This window comes from Falco peregrinus, chromosome 6 (assembly GCF_023634155.1).
Source record: "Falco peregrinus isolate bFalPer1 chromosome 6, bFalPer1.pri, whole genome shotgun sequence".
NCBI lineage: Eukaryota > Metazoa > Chordata > Aves > Falconiformes > Falconidae > Falco > Falco peregrinus.
In genome coordinates, this window is record NC_073726.1 from 56,464,588 (window position 1) to 56,485,814 (window position 21,227).

Sequence of the window (21,227 nt, forward strand, 5' to 3'; positions counted from 1 at the left end):
GAGCGCCTCTTCCCGCGCTGTCCCACGCCGCACAAGTTAATCTTCCGTTTTCCCCAGCACATTCCCGTTCTTTTTCTCCTCCTGTGCCGGGTAGCCGCCGGCGCCGGACGAACCGCGCCGGGATATGCCGGTGCGATATGTAAATGACGGGCCCGGGCGTCGCTGGGGGTTGTGGGACGCTCTTCCCGGCCCCCCCGCCTCGCACGGTCGGGCGGGGTCGGGGGCGGGGACTGTCTTACTTCTGGAGGCGGGGCGAGGAGCGGAAGCGGTATGATGTCATGTCCGGGTCTTGCTCGCTGCGTCTTATCGGTGGGCCCCGCGACAAGATGGCGGACCTCTCCTTAGACGAGCTCATACGGAAGCGCGGTGTGACCGTGAAAGGGAGGTAAGCAGCCGCGAGGGTAGCGCCCCGGGCACGGCGACCTCCGGGGGTTTCTCCGTTCTCCCTTTTGGTCGTTCCGCTCCGGAGGCTGTGGGCCGCAGCCTCCCTCAGCGCGGCCCGGCCCTGTCCCTGGCTGTCGCCTTCCCATTGGCTTAGGCACTGGTCTGTGGGGCCGTGCCTTTGGTGCAGATTGGTAGCGGTGGCCGTCGCTCAGGGACGAGGCGGCTGGGGACGGGGCGGGGGGTCTGTCCCCTCCCTCGCCCCCCTGTGCCCGGCGCTGCCCCGTGGGCTCCGGCCTTGGCGGGGCAGGCCCAGGCGCCGCCTCTCCCCGTGCCTTCTCGGGCCCTTCTCGTTTCTCTCGAGACTCGCGGCACAGCCCATCGCCTCCCCAGTGTCTCCGACCTGCGCTTTCCCCGCTACCTCCTGCTTCTCCCCGCCGATTAACCCGCTGGCGCTCCCCGAGCTGGGATCGGCGGGGGCCGCGGCGCCCCTCAGCACCGAGCCCCGTCGGCAGCCAGGCTGCCCTGCAGCTGGAGCTAGTGCCGGGCCGCAGCTCTGCGGGAGGCTGTGCCGCGGGGTGCGCGATGTCCCCGCAGCTCCGGCCGCGGCGCGTTGGGGAGCGGCACGGTGCATTGCGGGATAGCCGTGGGAGGGGTGGGGGTGCCACGGGCAGCCGTAACTGTGGCAGAGCTGGTCGGGAGCCGCACCGGCCAGGCCTGGGGCTGCAACGGCTTCACAGAAATTGCCGGCCGGCCCTTGGAACCTGTAGTCTCTATAGTGGTGCTCTGGCAGATTGTTTGAAATGCTTGTCTGGGTGTGGAGTGTGTTACATATAAGCTACAAGATTACAGTCTTTCTTTGTACGGCAGATGTCTCCAGCGTGGGCTGGGCCATTTACTTTAGTGCAGCTCTTGGCAGTTTTTATTTGGCATCTCCTTTGGTAGCTTTCCGTATTCCCATTTGCCATAGTCTCTTGCTGCTTCTGAAAATCTTATCCATGGATTTCTCCCTATCTGTGTTAGCTAAGTGTGCACCTTTTGGTGGTTGTTGCTGCTTTGGTGGGTTTTTTTTGTTTTAATTTAATGGTCATTGGAGAATCTTAGGTTTAAACTCGCAATATCCACACTTACGTGCCTAGAGTAGTAGTTTGAAAGGTCTCTGCTGATGTGTACTAGTAAAATACTTAAACACATGCTTAAATCCTAGTCTAGACAAGGCCTTGGCTTTGCCCTTTCATTCATGTTATCTTGTGTACTTGGAACAGTCTTATGCTGCTTAACATGCCAAATACCTCCTTTCTCCGTTTTCAGATCCCTCCTTAAATCTCATTTCTTCCAGGAATTCTTCTTGCTTTTTTTTGCTGAACAGTAGTCCCTCTGCAGCACTGTTAAGAATTTTTGTGTCTTGCATTTCTCTTGTTCATCATGTTTAGCTCACTTCATGAGATTTCTATGATGTCTATGACTTTGTGAAGGCTGGATAGGCTGAGTAAACTGCTGTTCAATAGTCTAGATGAAATAACAGAAAATTTCCCACCTATAAAATGTACTAATCCACAAAATATTCCAGCCAGAACTTGGGTACTGGAAAGTGAATTAGATGTTTGAGATTCCCTATTATTTCAGATGCTGTGGCACAAAATGTCTGAGGAGTTGATGCTGTTGTCTGGTAAGCAGTTCACTAGGGAATAGTTGCTGATTAGGATAAACAAGTCTTCAGAGATGTTGTAATCTTCAGTACAGAGTTTCCTAACCAGTTTAATTAGTTCATGTCATTAACAGTTTTAACTAATTCTGGTTTAAATGCTGATACATATATTTCTGGTTTTACTTTGACCTCTTTTATGCTCATTTAAAGGAACCACTCATCAAACCCTTCTGCAGCACTCAAGTACTGAATGCTTTCAGCATAGCTAAATCAATGCTTTTTAAAATTGCAAGGGAAGTCTTGTTCTGTGGCTGTTGCTTTATGAGTACTGTTTGTCTTCTGTATTACTCTGGATATGTTTTAATAAATGGTCCTGTTTCTTCAGGCTAGTGTGCTTTGACTGTATGAGAGAGCAGCCATAGGATTCTTGGCCAGGTAACAAAATGGGAGCCTAGCCTTAGCTGTCCAGTTGTCTGGACACAAGAATGAAAGAGACAGAAATGGAGGTTCAGTCTCTCATCTCTATTTTTACAGAACTCTCCATTGAAAATACAGGACTGTAAATAATGTTAAGATTGTAGATCAGGCAATACTGATGTAAAGCTGTATGAAGAATTGAAATTGCATCATTGTTTGAATTTGTGATGTTAGCCTTTTGAGTTTTACAACAAATTCTAGGTATCTACTTTTAGACTATAATATGGGACAGTACATTTCAGAAAGCAGGTGAACACTGTAGCCCTCTGTAGCTTATTTTGAATTCTGAAAAGCCAACAGCAAGACTATTTGTTCAGTACCTTAACTTTAACATCTCTTGGTACTTTGTAATCTCTTTTAAAAATAAACATAATGGGAGAAAGAAATTAAAAAATACTTAGAGGAGCTGTATTAAAAAATTAGACAAGCTGTTTCCTTTTAGGGGAGATCTTGAAAAAGTGAGTCAGACCAATAACAAGAAGCTAGTTTCAGCTTTCACTACATAATGGTCTGCTGCTTAGTAATACTTGTGTATAAATGCTGTCCTTTCTGTGGGCTTTTATCTTTCTGTGCTCACTGTTGTGACCGTGTGCTTAGAATATAAAGGACATCAATTGCAACAGTTTTGTTAGTAGATTACTTTTCAATATCACTGCCTCTTCTTTAATTTGACTGATAAGTATTTCACTGGCAGTTAATCAACTTTGAAACTGGTAGCTTTGAACTGAGGTTGTTACTGGTGCTTGTACATGCTAAGCCTCTACACTCCCACAGATCTGAACTGGCTGCCCAGAATTCTTGAAATCGTGTGTAGTTCCATGTTTCTTTTGTACCAGGACATATTATGGTATTACAAAAGATGCTTTGGCAGACCTGCTCAATCCTAAGGCTAGAAAATCTGTTTCTGTTCCTCTTTGTCTTCAGAGGTTTCCCCAAAGTACCTAAATTGATGAGTTTTGTTTAAATGTAGTATTTACTTGGCACAGCTGAAGTCAGACCTTTTAACTTAAGTTTGTGATTGTGAGCTTAAGGATGGATTTTGGAAATAAGTTCCTTAGCTGTTTATGTAGAAAGTAAAATCCAGCATACAACAGTAGAGCTCCTAAGCTGTTTTATCTGGACATCTAACCTGAGTGGATTTCTGTACAGTAATAATGAGCTTTTGTTTGCAGCTACACAAATACTTTTATTAATAACTGTGTCACATCTTACAATGTCTGAAAGTTGGTTTTTTTCTCCCCTGCCCCCCAGGCTTAACACAAGGCCAGTGTTTGGAGGTGTAAGATCTCGCATTGGAATCCAGCAAAATCTTCTAAATAGATCATCGCCAGCTGTCAATTTCCAGCGGACATTTGATGCCCGACAGAAGATAGGACTCACTGATGCCCGACACAAACTGGGGGTTAAAGATGCCCGTGAAAAACTGGTTCAAAAGGATGCTCGGTTCAAAATCAAAGGGAAGGTGCAGGATGCTCGAGAGATGTTGAATTCCCGTAAGCAGCAAAGTGTTGCTGCTGAGAAGGTGACCAAAGTGGTGGATGCCAGAGAGAAGATCAGCTTAAAAAGGAGTGCGCCAGCTGCTATCAGCCCAGCTATGGGGACAGTAAATCCAGCCGTGAAGATCACCAAAACTATCCAAGTAGGTCAAGCAAGTCACTTCTGAGCCCCTCAGTTACTGTACAGCAGTCCAGTAGAAATTCTAATACATGAGTATATTCACATGTTTACAATAGAAGTGATGGTCATACAGTTCAGTCCAGCCTGTAGGGCAGGATTTAGAGCCTTCTGGGTGTCCTTGCAGCTACTTGGGTCTTTTTGTAGAATCCCAGCTTTCATTTAAATTTTTATTTTAAATTTGGGCCCAATAAAGACTAAAGCAGCACTCTTGTCAGCATTAAAGTAGTCATTGTGAATAGTTAATTTGTCTCTTTCCCACCTGAATACAAAGAAAATGTATGCACTTTTTGTTGTTTTTAAATCACCCCTCTTTGCAAGTCTGATGTGGTAGATTGTCCTGTCTGTCTGGTTTATTCTAGCGTTGGGATAACGGTTCAGATTATGCAGCTGTGTTTATATCTAAGAAGATAAAAAACTGAATGAGCAATTTCTCTGTTTCTACTTGTCTGGTTTTCAGGAAAGCCCTGGCTTCCAGGGAGTTGCCTGATTACATGAAGCATTTCTGCTGAGGCTCAAGATCTATTTCAACTGCAAAATAATCAGTTGGTCACCCTAACCTGCTGATTTCCTTTGACAATTTTCTAATTTCACTTTGCTGTGCGCACAGTAACTTGATCCTTAGCAAACTTCTCTGAGAAGCAGCTACTATTAAACTATGTGTGTGTTAGGTACAGTAGGTAGTCAGAAGAGAAGTTCCCAGACTGTCAGGATTGTTGTTTGAAGAGTGGTTTTGTTCCTTAGGTCTACAAGCATGAAACTGACGTTTCTCTTTCCTGTTCCTCCTCCCAAAGATCAGCAGCGTGCTTACACATACCCAGAAAATCTCCTGCTCTCATCAGTTTGAAAGCCTGGATGAGCCTGTTTTCTGTTCAACTGTGGGTTTTGCTCAAGAATATCAAATATATCCTGTAAACTAGCCTAGGAAATTTCCTGTTACTTGGCAGGAACCTGCCAGGCTGACGTAAGAAAGAGAAAGGACTCTTGTGGCAGTAAGAAGGGCTAATCACAGAGCAATAAAGCAGTCTGTTCAGTAGTCTTTTATTATTAGGGTAATTAGTACAAATGCTGTCATAAGCCAGATCACCACCATCAGCCATTAGGAGCTGAATGTTTTCTACAAAGTTTCTAGGAGTTAAAATAGTTGTAGCAATTTGCTCTGACCAGGTCTTTTTTTTTTTGTATGATTTAGTTTGACCTATAGTACTTTCTGTTTGTTAGGCAACATAATGCAAGAAAAAATACTGTAGTAACGGTGAATAAGGCTGTAGACAAAATGGTACATAACAGCAATTATCGTGTCACTTTTTTTAAAGATTTATACCAAAATCCCAAATTGCCCATGGTCCTTCTCTCTTCCCACATGTGGGAGTTGAATAAAGCTGAAATATCTGGATCTGAGATGCAGCACACGGCTCTAATGTTCTGTACTGTGGCCTTGTTTCTCTTAAAGGAAAAAAGTCTTTGAAATGCAAAGAATTTCTGTAGCTCTGCTGATGTTTCTGTAGGACAGGTACCCTTATTTCTGACTTAATTAGCAAATTGAAATGCAAGGGTGCTGTGGTGTAAGTTAGCTAGGGAAAATGCAAATTTAAAGATTTTACTGCCTGTATGGAGTATTCTTGTAAAACCACCCATTCTGTCCTGTAATGGACAGCTTCCAGCTTTTTCAAAAATCAAAAGGGCATTTTCAGGGGAGTTGCTGCTTGATTTCAGTTGTTGGTTAGTACAGCTGCATTCCCTGACAACTGTTGTTGTGGTTTCCCTGTTTCATGGAATAACAGGCTGCAGAAGGGTCAGCTACACTACCCTGTGCATCATTTTATTCTGCTACAGCTTATTTCAGCTCTAGTGTGAAGGGACAGTCTTTACTTCTCTTTTGAAAGAGGACTGAACTAAATTGTGTTGTGTCCCAATTTGTTGAGCTTTGTGGAAATGGGTGTCTTTGGTTCCCTGTTGCGTGAAGGGAGGTTGATTTACCCCATTCATGGTTTTGTGTTGGCAAAAGTGTAGATCAAGGCAGTGCTGGCAGGACTGGAGTTAAGTCTCCTTCCCACTAATCTTGGACTAAAACTCAAGTAACTTGCGTCAGTTTCTCTGTGTGGCCTTAGGTTTTCATTTCTTCAATTAAGCGAAGCTATCTTGTATTGAATGTATTACAGGAAACATAGTCATTATCTCATAACTTATTGTGGTAATATGTTTCAAGAGCAGGAGAGCGAATTTCATTTAAAATGTCTGAGGGTACCAACTAATGGCTCTGATCTTCTGAAACGGGGATCTGGTGGACTCTAGCATTTAATGCTTTGGTTCTTTCTCCCTGACTGTAGCAGAAGGCTCCAGTTCCTGGACATTCTCATCCAGCAGGAATGAGGATCAATGTGGTGAACAACCATACACACAAACAGGTGTGTGTCTGCTCTGTGCTTTTTGTTACCTTTGTGGGGGAAGGAAAGTGTCCATAAACATTGGCAGGTGCAAAGAAAACTTTTAAGTAGGAAATTAAAGTGTTTGGAAGTTCTGTTAACAGCTTAGCTCCCTGTCCTTGTGTGTTTGAGATACTTTCATGGTAATTGAGCTTTTCATTTACTCTAATTGATCTTGATTCCTTGTGTGTTATATGAATGCAAAGTTGGCATTTCCAACTTTTATCTGTATGTGCTAATGTGTTTTTTTTTCTAGAGACTGTGACCTTTAGCTCTGATGTCTTTCTGTAAATTTCTCAGGGACACTCCATCAGATCAAGTTATTGGTTGTTTTGATTCACCATCCTGCCAGCCTGTTCAGAGGATGGATATGATTGTACATGGTCAGATGTTCTACAGTGAGGTGGGAGAGGGTGTAACCTTTCTGTGAAATCCCAGCTGTGGGTCCCTGCTGGAAACCTGATAGTGAATGATGCTAACTGGTATTCTGATGTACTTTCAAAGTTGCCATATCCCTTATCAAATAGGCTGTGAGGCAGACCCTAGAATTTGTGCTGTCTCTTCTGGCATCACTTTTTTAACACCTTTGTTACAACCCCCAGCCATTCAGCCACCTGAACACCTTGGGTCCTCTCAGAGAGGAATTACACATTTGCATTGCTTACCTTACTGTGTGAGGTGTCTGTGCCCAAATGCTTGTGTGTGTCTGTACACAAAGCATTACATTAAATATTGGAAAGCTGAGATCCAAAATGCCATGTCCTGGGGTTTTTTAGCCTCGATTATGGTAACTTCAGCTATTTGTGTTACCTCAACTTTGACCTGTTGGCCTTACCTGTCCCAGATGCTGTCACTTAAGGAAGTGTCATCATTATTCTGACCTCTCAGCGCTGTAGTCCTGGAATTGATTTTATTTATCTCAAACTCAAGTCCATTGTCCTGATGGCTAGTGTTTTTCCCAGCTCTTTTCTTTTCTGCACAATTCTTCCATGTTCTACCATGCCTTTTGGGGTTTTTTTCCTTCCTAGTACTTCTGTTACTAGGACAGCTTTCCTGTTTGTAAACCAGAATCTTGCCGACTAGGAAAACCCACTGATTTTGCAAACTCTCCTTCCTAGTACCTCCATTTTTCTTACCTTTCTACTGAATTAATGGGAAGCTGTGTTGAGTCGTGACTTCTTACGTTCTGGGTAGTGCCATATGTGTATAGACTTTTTCTTAACGTTATTTTGAGTCTATGAAAAAATATTTGTGTAGGAGTTAGCCTCAGTATTTTAAGGCTGGGCTATGAGTGTTAAGTTGAACTGGGAAATTAATTATTCATTCAGTAAACCTCCTAGTGCAGTGTTTTTGAGTGCCAGACGGATGTGTGCTGTGCTGAGGAAAGGAGGCTATTCAAAAAGAATGGTTGGTTCAAATGTATTTGGCAGGCATCTGCTTAATTTAAAAATAATTTTAAAAAATCATATGCACAGGCTTCAACTTTAAAGGTAGCAGGGTGCTAAGAAGTAAGGCGCTGAGGCTTTATTCCATTGATGTGGTTTCATTAGTCCTGATGAGGTCTAGGGATTAGAGAAATCTGTATGTCATTTCAGTACACCTGGGAAAGCAGTTCTACTGTGGCGTTTCTGGAAAAGAAGTTTGATAGTTTTTACACTGATGTTTTGAAATGGACTTGGGTACCTTCAGCTTTGTGTCCCAAGCTGCAAGGACAGGAGTAAAGTCCAATGTAGGTCATGTTCATTAACTGAAGAAGGCTGAAGACAGGAGAAAACTACTTATTTTGGAAAAGGTGTCTAGATTAAATCTACCTGCTTGTAAACAATTACCTTGCTTCTCTACAGGGTCTGTATGACATGGAAGATGATGATGAAAGTGTCTCTCCCCTTACTAGCAAACAGATGAAAATCACCACCACAAACAGTTTTCTGCATAATGCGGTAAGGGATTATCTGAACAGTCCCCACCACGCCATGCTCACACTGGGTGGACACACAGGCTGTGGCTTTATAGGGCTTATGTTCTTTAAAATGTGTGTGTAAAGAATGCTTTCTCCTGAAATGTTTGCTCTCATCCCACTCTTCCCTTTGTGCCAATGCTTCTAGTGTTATTTTTGGGACAGAGTCCTTTTTATGCTAACTGTGGTTTTATAGGCCTTTTACAGCCAGAGTGTGTGCTTTGTCTTGCTGGCAGGTTGCTGCATGTTAGCTCTTGACTTTCTTCTTGTTGAGGAAGTACTTTGAACCTATCTCATTATTGTTTGAGCAAGCAAGCAAGCACAGAAAGCTTTTAACTGCTTATGAAGACTGGATATCAAAGCAAGAAATCTCTTGCCATGCAGAATCTTAGTTGGCAGCTTGTTGGAGAGCTGATGATCTGGAGAAGGTGGAATTTCAATACAGATAAATGTGAGGTCTTGGGATGGGGTAACCTGCAACTTAAACCAAGAACTGACTGGCTAGAAAGTGGCTTTGTAGGAAAGAGCATGGGGGTCCTGCTGAGTGATATACTAAGAATGAGTTAGCAGCACATCCTTACAGTAATGAAGGCCAAATGTAAATTGGATGTTAGTAAGATTATAGCCAGCAAATCAAGGGTGATAATTATTCCCATCTGTTTGGCATTTTGAGAATGCACCTGGAGTTCTATGCCGATTTTGGGGCTCTGTGATGCAAGACAGACACTGACAGAACCAGTACAACAGGGTAGTCAGGGGGCTGCAGCGCATAATGTGTGAGGAGAGGGTGAGAGCTGTGTCTCAAGGCTGAGAAGAGGCGGCTGTGGTGAGATCTGTTCACTCTTACTGCCTAATATGTGGTCATAGTAAAGGCAAACCCCAGGTCCTTTTCAGGAAAGAACAGGGAGAAGATGAACCAACAGCTGTGTTGCAGCAAAAAAAATTCTAGTGGGGTGGTGCAGTTCTCGGGTATTGATCAGCATCTGGCACAGTGACCCAGAGAAGTTGTGTCATGGCCATTCTCAGATATTCAGAGTTTAACTGGATAAGGCCCTGACCAATGTGATATGTCTTTGGAGTTAGCCCTGTTTCAGACATGGGGATTGGACATATGTTTGTCCTAAATTATTCTGTGGTTCTTCTAAAGCATATTCATGTGGTTTTACTGTCACATAGACAGTCTAGTGCAATGATTATCCCATGGTTTTTTTCTCACGTGGGTAATTAGAATAGATCTCCTGGCTGTTTGATTCTTAAAAACAGCCTTATGGGTGAGCTTTTTTGGTTGTGGTTTTTTGAGTGGGTTTTTTTGTTTGTTTTGTTGGTGTTTTTTTTAAGGAGCAAATGTGTTCTCTCCAGCAGCTACCAAGCACAGTTTTTAGTCTGGCTTTAAACTCTGGTAGTTCCAACTGGAAAGTTTACACTCTATGTCTTTGTGTACCCTAGCTTGGTGTTTCTGAAGAAGTATTGTGGTTTGTACTAGGGCAGCTCAATCTCATTGTTAATGAACAATCTTTGTGAACACTTTGTAAAGTACTTGAAAATCTTCGGATAAAAGGAGCTTTTCAAATTCACATTGCACTGGTAAAGTTCATTTAAGAAGAATATGAAACTAAAAGGTGCTCATTAGTGAGGAAAGTGTTCTTTTGGGATAAACGTATCTTTTTATATTTATGCCCAGAAACTTTAGTTAATTTTTGTCTCAAAGCTGAAAGTCTCCAGCACTGTATTGGTTTTGACATGGGACAGGACATGCAGTTCTTGGTACGTGCTAGTAATACTCAACTGCTGTTGGTGCTTGAAAAAGAGGGATGACTTTTGTAGCCTGCAGCTCTGAGATACTTATTCTTCCTGTAGACTGGACTGAGTGGCAATAAATTCTCTCTGTCCAAGACTGTTCCCCTGACTAAAGTGGTCCAGAATGATACTTACACAGCTCCACCTGCACCTCCCTCTCCTATGCGGACAAAGGCCTTGACAAACATGTCCCGGACCTTAGTGACCAAGGAAGAGCCTCCAAAGGAACCAGCACCTGTTGAGGTGAGCTCAGCAAAGTGGGAAATGCTCCTTATAGAAGTCTCTGAAACATCTGAAACTTGCTGTTCATTGGTCATGTGAACAGCTCTTTTTTGCCTGTCTTGCACCATTATTTCTGGGACTCCCTCAAGCTTACTCTGATAACTGCAGTCTGTGTCCCAAGGATTTGAAACCTGTCTAAACATCTTTTTCTTCAGAGTTTATTAAGAGACTGGGAATTCTCAGATGGTGCATCTTGCTTCTCCTAGCTTTTCTCTCTAGCATGAGAGCACATGGTCCTGGAGGAATCCGTGTTACAGGGAGGTGGCAGTTGTTGTTTGGGCACTCCTTGGTGGCTTCCATGTCCCTAGTGTTTTAACACTGCTAGATATGTTGTCTTCTGTCCAGTCCTGTTAGCAAGGAGTAAACCAGGATTCTTCCAAACACAACTCGTACACACAAGACCTCTCAGGCATTTTGTAGACAACCTGCCTGCAATTCTTTGCCAGACTGCCTGATGCTGGGTACAGGTGACCCACCAGGTGTTCCCAGGCATGTTGAGTTCAGCACGCTCGTGAGGGGCTGGGGCCATATTGTGGGGTTTGCTAGCTGGTGTGGAGTACAACATGACACATGTGCCTAAAAGTGTGGGCGTGACCAGAGTACTGTGTACATATGCAGATTAAGTTAATGTTATACTTGGGAATGAAAGAGAAATTAGCATGGAAAGGGGGCTAATCTTCATCGTCAGATGAGCTGGGCTTTTGTAAGCATTGATACTTCCCGTTACTAGCTGTAGCACTCTCGTTTGTGTGTGTACAGACTTTCCCAAACATCACCTTAGTGTCTTTGGGTTTTTTTAGTGCTTTCTCTGCTGTACTGTCTTGCCCGCTGCGTTTCTGACTTTTATGTGATGGGTTTTATGTTGGCAGCTGGCATTCAGTCCTTTGGAAGGCACAAAGATGACCGTAAACAATCTGCATCCTCGAGTCACAGAGGAAGACATTGTTGTGAGTGCTTACTGCCTGACTGTGGATGTGTGACACTTCCTTCCCTTATCCTACCTCTGTTGATAAATCATTTGATCTATGGTGAATGCAGTGAAGAGGGGTATGATGTGCATTTGCTTTCCTTGCAGAAACTTTGAGGGTTCCTGATTGTTTTGGGGTTTGTTCACTTTTTCAAAAAAAGTGTGTGCTGAAGAAGGTGGGACAAAATACCATTTCTAGGGTGTACTGAGATACCTAACATCACTTAGAAGAGTTCATGCCGAGTGATGTTTGGTGTTCTCCTTGAACTTTTGCCCCGATCCAAATTATCTAGGTGCTTCCATTCTCATCACACTGGGAATAAGCGTGGTCTTCATATGTGACAGACAGTATAGAGTACTGGTCTTGAATGTTTCTGCATGTGCAACCTGTATGACTAATGCCGAGTACTCATATCATAGCAAACACAGTAAGACAAGTGTCGAGATTCTGCCACGTGATTACTAAGCAGGATGGGTGGTACAAGTAGGAGGTTAAGCCTTTGTCACTTGATGTCTTTGGTTGAAGTGGTACTTTTGATGTGACTGTGGTCATGACTAGCTCTCTACCTTCAGGAGTTATTCTGTGTGTGTGGTGCTCTGAAGCGAGCCCGGCTGGTGCACCCTGGAGTGGCTGAGGTAGTATTTGTGAAGAAAGAAGACGCTATCACAGCATATAAGAAATACAACAACAGGTGCTTAGACGGTAAGTTTGAGGCCAGTATCACATTTAGGATGAGTAAATCAATGGCAACTTGTCCAGCTCGGTGGAGAATTTAAAAGCATCTCATGTGCTCATATGCTGCCAAGAGAGAGGAAATGCCAGAAAATCAGTTCAAGAGTTACAACAATGGAATATGCTTCTATATAACTAGCTGAATATATGCACAGTTTATTTAAGTGAAATAAACTCACCCCACCCCATGTTTGCCTGGAAAGAGAATGCTCAGAGCTAGAGGCAGGGTCCTGGTAAGTCTGCTGGTCTAACTTCCAGATTGTGTTTCGTTTCTAATCCAGTGCCAAGAGCTAGATAGTCCTTAGGAAGGCTTTAGCTGCTTACAGAATAGCTGTTTGCAAAGTACAACTAGAACTGATATTTGCAAAAGTCTCAAGGCATAGAGTCATTTTTGAATTGGACTTATGAAACAATTAGTACTGGTTTCTCTGTAAACTTTCAACAATGCAGTTTTTACTCTGGATCCACCTGCAGTGTTACAGACTGAAATTAGGTGTTAATTTTTACCTGGAAATAGATGCTTTTTCTTTGTCTAGATGAGTGACATGTTACGAATGTCAGATGAGGAGCAGACAGCTGAGAATGAGAGATCCTCTCGTGTCTCTGCTAATGGTTTTGTACCTATGTATAACTTCTTAATTAGTGTGATTCTTCATATTGTACTGAGTGTTTCAGTGGCTCTTCTGTTGCTGTGATTTTGCAACAGAAGATGTATCAGCTGTTTTTTCTCATGCTTCCCCAGCGTGTGGAACTCTATTGCTTGCACTGTTATGTGGTGTTTCTGGAGTCTTGCCTTGCCACAATTTGATAGGACACTTAATTGTGTGTTTTATTTAGGTCAACCAATGAAATGCAATCTTCATATGAACGGGAACGTCATCACCTCAGACCAGCCTATATTGCTGTAAGTGTCCTTTGAGTGGGGGGAAGAACCAAACAGGTTTGCGAGTCCTGTGTTGAGGAGGAAGGACCTGAGGGGAGTGAAACTGTGGGCAAATTGTTGTCCCATTAATATTTTCCTTCTCTTTTTCTCTGTGGCACTCTGAGCTGAGTGCAGTATAGCTTGACTCCATAGTGTTTGCAGCCCTGAAGTGCAAAATTAGTCTGAGATGAGAAAGTTTGATTTTGAGGAAAGCATGCTGAAAACCTTTATCTCCAATATTTGTAATGGGGTAACACCGATTACATGTAGATATAGTGGTGAATTTTGTTTCATAATGAGAGGTTAAATTCTGTTTCTTTTTAATCCTCCAGTCGATTGAGTGATACCCCTTCAGTGAAGAAGGAAGGGGAACCACGCCGGTCAAGTGCAAGCGCCTCCTCAAATCCCCCAGCTGAAGTGGACCCTGACACTATCTTGAAGGCACTCTTCAAATCCTCAGGGGTCTCTGCCTCTGTGCAGCCCACAGAATTCAAAATTAAACTCTGAGAAGGGGGAGCAAACAGTGGACTGGAAAACTCATTTATGTTGGGGAATAAGAAAAGTGCAGGAATGCAGGTGTTGTTTGCATTTGCCTGCCTTGAAATTTTCTGTTTTCTATGATCGCTCCCTTACTGTACAATAGTGTTTCCTCTTGTGTGTGTACTTTCTGTTTTCATAGTTGGAGTTTTCTTCCATGATTTTTTTTCCAAAAGAATAACCTCCCCCTTCTGCCAGTAATGTATTACCAAGCATATGCCATGTAACTCCTCCTTTACTCCAGAGCCCCTAGAGGCGATTAAAAGTGCACATAGATTGTGAGGGAAGGAGTGGTGATCTTCTCCGTTCCTCTGACTGACCTTTAACTAAAAGGTACATCCCCTTGATTCAACAGGCAAGAGCATCACATTGTTCCTGAAATTGCTGTGCTGGGTACCAAGTCAAGTGTGGCTCCATACAGGGGGCACCATCTTGCATCTTTGACTTGTATGCATTCAGTGGCATAATACTCATTCTGGCTGTTTGGTCATTTTTCTGCTCAGCAGCTGTGACATTGAGAATTGTGAAAAACTGAGCTTCCCGCTGTGTATGCCAGCCCACGGAGGCATCGGGCAGAAGAGACATACGCACAATTGCACCACCCATTGTGCTATGGGAGGGATGCTTCAACTCTAATGCAGAGAGGGTGGTGGTGGAGGGGGAAGGCTGTGGTATTTCTACAATTAATGTATTAGCCCTGTAGGGTCAGGCTTAGTTGTACTCCTCTTTCTGGACTGAAAAATAAGAACCGGTATTCAGAGCTGGAGGAAATCCAAGTGTTTTACTCACATTAGACTGTATTGCATCCTTCTGCTGATGCAGGGACATTAGTTTTTTTTTTTCTTACCTTCTAACTTACCCAGTCTGCTATAAAAAGGAAGGAGCTGGGGCTTTGGACTATGTTTGGCTGCTGTGCCGGCATGCTGCTCGTATGCGTGGATTTGGAGGACGATTGCTGCATTTGACGGCTTCAGGGGGAGGTTCTGGAGAGAGCAGCCAGCAGTCGTGAGGAGCACACGGGTAGGCGAGGGGAGTCACGCAGGTGCCGTGCGGGGCCGCCGGGCTGTGCCTGCGGCCGCTGAGCACCCGTGCGGGCCGCCGCCGCTAGGTGGCGCTCCCCGTGGCCGCAGGTGGTAGCGCGGCGTTACGGCCGCCGGTCCGGGTCCCGTAGCTCCGTTGCTTTGTGTTTGCTCAAGTTTTGTAAGGGAGGAAAGCTATGAGCCGCTTCCAGAGTCTGGCTGGGGGTTGAACTTGAGCCTTTAGCTAGAAGACTAACCGATTCGATTCTGTTCAGCTCCACTGAACTTTAATGAACTCTGTTACCGTTGTGGGTCCAGATTCAATTTCTTGGTCGACCCTATTTCTTTTTCTTGATCTGTATTAACTCTTTGCTCTATCTAGCTCGTGCAAACCATTCCTCTATCTCACTGAATCCCTTATTAGTCATGGAAATAACTGAGGACTTGGCAGGGCTTGTTTTTCTGGAGTACTCTTTGGTTTGGAAGCCAGCAACACCGTTATTGTTAGGGTGCTTCATGTGAACAGCAGATGTTTGTAGGGGAGGGGGCCTAAGACCGCTATTGTTCTCCTTTTTTAGATTGTCCATCGAACACCTGTGTTTTGTTAAAAAAAAAATTTGGGGGGAGGGGGAGGAAATATTAGGGGTTTGAAAAGGTAATGTATTATCTGTTTCTGAATAAACATTTGTTATACAGAGAGTGGATTCTAAGCCTTTTTAGATGCTGTGAAGCAGCTAAACTTAGGTGGTGTTCCAACATTGGGTCAAGCATGCTTTTAGAATATCAGTTTTGAAGTTTCTATAATGTGATGAAGGACAAGAAGAGTATATGGGTGAGAGAATTGATACTGATAAGCCTTTTAATCTGGATCATCAAAATTTGTAGCTGATCTTGCTGCTAAGTGGGAGCAATTTGTGTCCCCACCTAGTTCCAGTTCTGTTACCACAGAAAAGAAAAAGAATGTCCTTTGTTATTGACAGACTGGTAATTCAAAAAGTAATTTTATAAAAAAAAAAAAATAGCTGTGAAATCAGGGAACAAGTTCTTGGTGAAGTAGGGTACTTTAATTATCATAGATTTAATTATCCAGATAGAAAGCTGACGAAATGGGAAGACACATGTATTGTGGAGGCATATCCTGACTCTTCTGAAGGAATGGGGAGAGCCAAGCATATATTTTTTTTTAATTAATAGATTTATGTCCATTCCAAAGGCCAAATAGCAAGATGCACTTTTAACTTGCTGGTAAATTGTGCATTGTGTTTAGGTTTTCTGTGAGAAACTCTGATGACATTAACATACTTTATTGGAAGAACTACTGCTCCGTTTTCTAGCTGTGTAATCTATGGCAGTATTTATTTTTTTTTACTTGAAGTCAGTGGTTGTCTAAACACCACTCCCATGACCTGTCTTACAGCAATGTCTTGGTGTGCATTGCTCTTTTTTTCTCAGTTCACTAAAGGTATCTTGGTCTTCTAATACTTCATAGCGTGGCTGCTTTTGCTGGGCACTGAAAGGAGTAACCAGTTGGTTATTCCTAGTGCTTTCCCAGTAGTTCACTCTGCAGGTCTCCGGTTTCTCCTGGGTGGCCTGCAGTTGTCAAGTCAACCTTGTTTGTGTCCCACTGAGCTCACCTACCCCCTGCTGACCTCACATCTGTGCACATGACCTCATGCAACATGCTTCAGGGGGTTTTCTGGGCTGTTAGAGATTGTAAACTTGCATATAAAACACAGATTGCTTGCACTAACTCCACGTGGCTGGCCAGGGCAGGTAGGAGGTAATTTGTAATGGTATTTGTTTCTTTTTCCTTTGCTTTTTTTTTCTTTTCCCCAAAATGCGATGACTTCTGAAGTGATGCCATAATGTGCAAGTTTGTTTGGTATATTTTCATAGTTCTTGTATGTAGCATTTCTTCTGATGTTCATTAACTTGGTTATTTGGTTGAGTCAGCTTTCCGTATAATTTCTTACTCCCGCTGAGACTTTGTACATAGTCTTGCTTTCATATCTTTATTTTTGGAGTGGCTCTGCCTTCCATTCAGTCATAAATACAAGTTCCTCTGTAATGGTCATCTTTTTTTTTTTTTTCGTTTCCTGCTTTACAAGAGTCTTTAAACCCGGTTGTTACTACTGTTGTCTTTGAATGTTCTTCCATATCTTTAAAAAATTATTTTTTATTTGCCTCTCTAGGATTAAGCACATTGCACGCATTTTCAGAACTGTCGGGCTAGATGACGGTGTCTAATTAGCGTTCTTACAGAGCCCCCGCGGCGCTGCTCCGTCACACCAAGCCCGGGGCGGCGCCGTGTCCCTCAGCGCGGCCATTAGCGGCGCCGCGCCGCCGCGGCGAACTACAGCTCCCGGCGGCCCCCGCGCCCGGCCGCTTCCCGCCGAGCTAAGATGGCGGCCGCCGAGCAGCGTGGGGCCGGAGCGGCGCCGCCGGGCTACACGGGTGAGGGGGCCCGGGGCAGCGGAGCGGGAGCGGGGCCGGGGCGGCGGCGGGGTCTTTAACCGGTGCGTCGTTCGCAGCTCTGGCGGTGAAGTTCGGGGCGCGGCAGCGCTCGCCCCACTGCTTGTTGGTGAAGGAGCACCAGGTGCGCGAAGGGGCCGGCACCGCGCACCCGCCTCGCCGCACCCTCTTCGTCCTCAACGTCCCCCCGTACTGCAGCGCGGTGAGTGGGGCTGGGGGGGAGGGGGTCTCACCGATGGCGGGGGGGCATCGCCTCAGGAGCCGGTGGGCGGAGGGGCTGGGGGCGCGCCGGAGCCTCCCGCTGCTCTCTGCGGTCCGTGCGTGAGAGGGTGGGCGAGGGGGGCCGCTCCCGCAGTTCTGTACCGCTTGTTCTCCTACTCCCCGTGTCAAGGATGCTCTGTCTCGGCTCTTCGCCCGCTGCGGGCATGTGCAGTCTGTGGACATCTGTGACAAGCCAGAGCCGGGAGAGAAAAAAGAAAAACTGACGTCCAAATTCTTCAACCGAAAATCTGTAACGGTAAAGCTTGGGGAGTACTCCCCTCTGGGGAGGGGAATACTGATGCTACAGTAGTCAGAATGGGAGGTGATGAAAGCACTGAGTGGTACTATTTGGAACGTGAAATATGGGAAAGCGTTTGGGTGCATTGTGTGATGCAATTATTTAAGTTTACATTACCTTTTTTTGCTATCCCACTAAACTTCCGGTTTGATTTTTGTTTTATTGTATCATTATTTGTACTGTAGCTCCTTGCTGTGTCCCCAGTTTCCCCAATGTATCTGACTGGCCTAGGTGTCTTTTTCTTTTAGGGATTTCAAGTAGCATATGTGGTGTTCAGGAAACCAGGTGGTGTCCAGGCAGCCAAAGCCCTGTCACAGGGAGGTCCCTTGCTGATATCAACAGAGAGTCACCCTGTGAAAACCGGCATTAGCAGTAAGTCAGCCCTAGCTATCTTCCTGCTAGCTGGTGCCAGGGAAGAACTATACTAATTCCCTGCTAAATCCTACCCTGCATGTCCCAGATTAATTCTCACCATTTTGTCCTGAACTGGGAGATGCCCGGTGTTTCATTGTCCTGCTTCTGTTATTCACAAAAAGCAATCCTGTTGTACTGGGTGTTGTAGTCTGGTCCAGTGACCTTATGGGAAAATGGGTTCATGTGGTACAATGGAAGGGCAACTTTTCCCAACATCTTTTCAGTATCACATGGATTCAGAGAAACTGGCTGTGTCTTGCCCTCAGAATGGAATCCGGACTCAATAACAGGCACCAAGTGTCTGTCAAGATGACAGCACTTAAGATGTGACCCCTTGACAGGAACGCAGCCCTGAATGTTGTGCTGCTTGGGTTTCGGGCTAGCCCACTCCTGCTTGGGAGAGTTGCAGGCTCTTCCCATGTCTTACCGGCTGAGTCCTGGGCCACGAGTTGGTTGAGGTGTGGCAGTGGGGAGGCTGAGCAGGAGCGGGAACAGAGCATGTGTGTCCTTCTCCAGAGCAGTTCTCTATAGAGCTGTCCGAAGCCATAATGCTAGGGGCTTGCTTCTAACAGAGGCTACTGCTGACTTCTGCCCTCTCTTGTCTCAGAGTGGATCGCCAGCTATGCGGCCTCAGTTGTGGATCAGGAGGAGCTGAAGGCTGAGGTGGATGCCTACATGCAAGACTACGACAAAAGGATAGCAGAGGTGAGGTCAGGCTGGGGAAGGAACCCAGTTAAGCAGTTTGTTTGGGGAGAGGAAAGGAATAGAGAAGATCTCGGTAGAAAGGGCGGAGGGAAGCACGCTGGTGGGCAGGGTGGTTTTACTCCCAGTTGCCGATGGGCAGCCAGGTCCTAGTTGGGTCCATGAGCCTTCCATCCAGGACTTACCATAGGTATCCACAAATAAATTGGTTCCTGGCTGGCGTGCAGTGTTGTGACTGAGAGTTGGATGCCTGCACCCTTGGTCCCATGCCTTTCTTCAAATCTTGTGCAGAAGGAGGAGCTGTAGCTTTGCATGTGTTTGGCGGGACTGTGGGGCAGCCATGCGTTATGCTGGCTGGCAGCCCATCTGCACCGAGCTGCCTCACCCTCCTGTCTTTACAGGAAGAAGCCAAAGCGGCCAGGGAGGAAGGTGTTCCAGATGAGGAGGGCTGGGTGAAGGTAACACGGAAGGGCCGGAAGCCTGGCCTGCCCCGGACAGAGGCTGCCAACCTGCGGCTGCTGGAGAAGGAGAAACAGAAAAGGGCCCGCAAAGAGCTGCTCAACTTCTATGCCTGGCAGCATCGTGAGACCAAGAGAGAGCGTGAGTATCCAGGTCTCCTACCCCTGCCTGTGTCTCCTGTCTTTCACACTGTGGCCCAAAGAGTGTCCTTTTTCCTTCAGCAGAGGCTATGTCCACCTGCAGGTCAACAGTTGACTCTGTGGTTATGTGAATGGCCTCACTAGCTCTTTAAGGCCCATTGCCACCACCTGTCCTAGCAAGGGCTGCTGGAATGTTTTGTGGGAGAGCACGCAGGTCGTGGCTTCCCAGGAGATGTTTCTTCGGTGCACGAAGGCAGCAATGCAAAGGGGAACCTGGGCAGTTTCCCCCTCTAGAGGGAGCTGCAGCACTGCTGGAGATGGGCCCTAGCTTGGCATTCAGCCCGGGCGCGAGAGGACCTGCTCTGGGAAGTGTGCTTCTGTGGGCGTCAGGACTGAGCCCCTCCTGGTGTGTGGAAGCACAGCTCCCCAGGAGGGATATCTGCTGCTCCTGTGTGACCTGTCCTCTTTCTCTTTCTGCCTGTTTCAGATATCGCCCAGTTGAGGAAGAAATTTGAGGAGGACAAGCAGAGAATCGCGCTGATGCGAGCCCAGCGCAAGTTTCGGCCATACTAAGCTGTGCTGAGCTATTCCTCAGATGCCTGTGCTGGAGAGGGTGGGAGCAATACCTATGGGCTCCTACGTGCCGAAAGATTTCAAGGAACTGAGGCAGCTTCAGGTTGTCCCTGCCCTTGGATCTGAAATGGGAGATTCCAGAAACTGCTGCTGGAGGGGGAGTTTCCTTCACTTGCACCGGTATCCTGCTCTCCTGGTCGTTGTTCAGCCCTGTGGCATCACTTCCCAGAGTGCTCAGGTTGAGGGGCTGAGGCACTTCCTTTGACAGCCTGTATCTCCCTGCCACCCAAGGCCCTCCTAAAGCTTGGTGAGAGCTACTACAGCTTCTGCAGGGGCAGGGAGTGGCTGAAGAACTGTAAATAAACTGCTGCCATGTTCTCAGAACATTGGAATGCCTTTCTCTCCCCCTTGGTCTGCTGTAGGGGGGCAGCTTCTTGTGTGCTGGGGTGGCAGTAAAAGTCATGGCTTGTATGCTGGTGCTGCTTTGCACATTTTATCTGGAGATGAGTAAGAAGAGGAGGGAAGTAACCTTGGGAAAAGCCCAACTGGGAAGGTCCCAGACCTGTTGTCTCAAGGAATTATCAGTGGTTTGGTACTGATCCTCACCCCTTCCCTTGGTGTTTCCCTCACAGACAGCTCCCTCTTAGCTAGGTGTTGATGTGCCCAGTCTTCTGGCTCTGTGTGGGCCTCTACAGCAGTGTCTAGCCTGGGCTGTGGGAACTTCTGATGTTCAGCACCATTACTAGAGCAAGATGAGGTGGCAGCCTGGCTTTGGAGGGAGAAACCAGACTGCCCAAGGCCCTTTTTGCACTTAACCTGTCTGCAGGAGGCAGGTAAGGATGCCGATGGGCACATCGAGTCACAGGACAATGCTTTCATACTGCCCATGTAACGTTTGTGCAGCTTCGGGCCTAATGATTGCTCACCCCAGCATGCTCTGTGATAAGAAAGGGGCTGTAACCCCCCCACCCCCAGGCTTTTACACAGTTATTTTACTGTGTGAAGCCTTGTTACAGGTGCGACCATGAATGTAAGGTGGAAATACTGGTAAATTCCACTGAGCTGGGTTAAAACAGGTTTACCCTCCC

At 45.8% G+C, this 21,227-nt stretch overlaps 2 protein-coding genes across 7 annotated transcripts; both read left to right on the top strand.

Moving 5' to 3' along the window:
• Nucleotides 1–227: 227 nt before the first annotated feature.
• POLDIP3 (DNA polymerase delta interacting protein 3) lies at nt 228–14,083 on the top strand. 6 transcript variants are annotated; one of them, XM_005237390.4, is made up of 9 exons: nt 228–385; nt 3,758–4,145; nt 6,511–6,588; nt 8,451–8,546; nt 10,421–10,603; nt 11,512–11,589; nt 12,183–12,312; nt 13,180–13,246; nt 13,597–14,083. In XM_005237390.4, exons 1-9 carry the CDS (start codon nt 279–281, stop codon nt 13,769–13,771), a joined length of 1,302 nt encoding a protein of 433 aa, XP_005237447.3. In that variant the 5' UTR covers nt 228–278; the 3' UTR covers nt 13,772–14,083. The 6 variants fall into 6 exon arrangements, with proteins under 6 accessions (XP_005237447.3, XP_055663234.1, XP_055663233.1 ...); XM_055807259.1 differs by having other exon boundaries at nt 10,457–10,603; XM_055807258.1 differs by having other exon boundaries at nt 6,514–6,588.
• Nucleotides 14,084–17,124: 3,041 nt separating this feature from the next.
• RRP7A (ribosomal RNA processing 7 homolog A) lies at nt 17,125–20,523 on the top strand. The gene is made up of 7 exons (XM_055807267.1): nt 17,125–17,274; nt 17,352–17,494; nt 17,684–17,809; nt 18,100–18,223; nt 18,873–18,970; nt 19,369–19,567; nt 20,054–20,523. The coding sequence occupies exons 1-7, from the start codon at nt 17,223–17,225 to the stop codon at nt 20,137–20,139; spliced, it is 828 nt and encodes a 275-aa protein (XP_055663242.1). The 5' UTR covers nt 17,125–17,222; the 3' UTR covers nt 20,140–20,523.
• Nucleotides 20,524–21,227: the final 704 nt, after the last annotated feature.

Bases quoted from the DNA above. Each gene is read 5' to 3' on its own strand.
- RRP7A (XM_055807267.1), top strand. From the start codon at position 17,223: ATGGCGGCCGCCGAGCAGCGTGGGGCCGGAGCGGCGCCGCCGGGCTAC. The intron at 17,495-17,683 runs GTGAGTGGGGCT...CCCCGTGTCAAG, and splicing joins TCCCCCCGTACTGCAGCGCG to GATGCTCTGTCTCGGCTCTT. The intron at 18,971-19,368 runs GTGAGGTCAGGC...CTGTCTTTACAG, and splicing joins ACGACAAAAGGATAGCAGAG to GAAGAAGCCAAAGCGGCCAG.
- POLDIP3 (XM_005237390.4), top strand. From the start codon at position 279: ATGTCCGGGTCTTGCTCGCTGCGTCTTATCGGTGGGCCCCGCGACAAG. The intron at 6,589-8,450 runs GTGTGTGTCTGC...GCTTCTCTACAG, and splicing joins ACAACCATACACACAAACAG to GGTCTGTATGACATGGAAGA. The intron at 13,247-13,596 runs GTAAGTGTCCTT...TTAATCCTCCAG, and splicing joins TCAGACCAGCCTATATTGCT to TCGATTGAGTGATACCCCTT.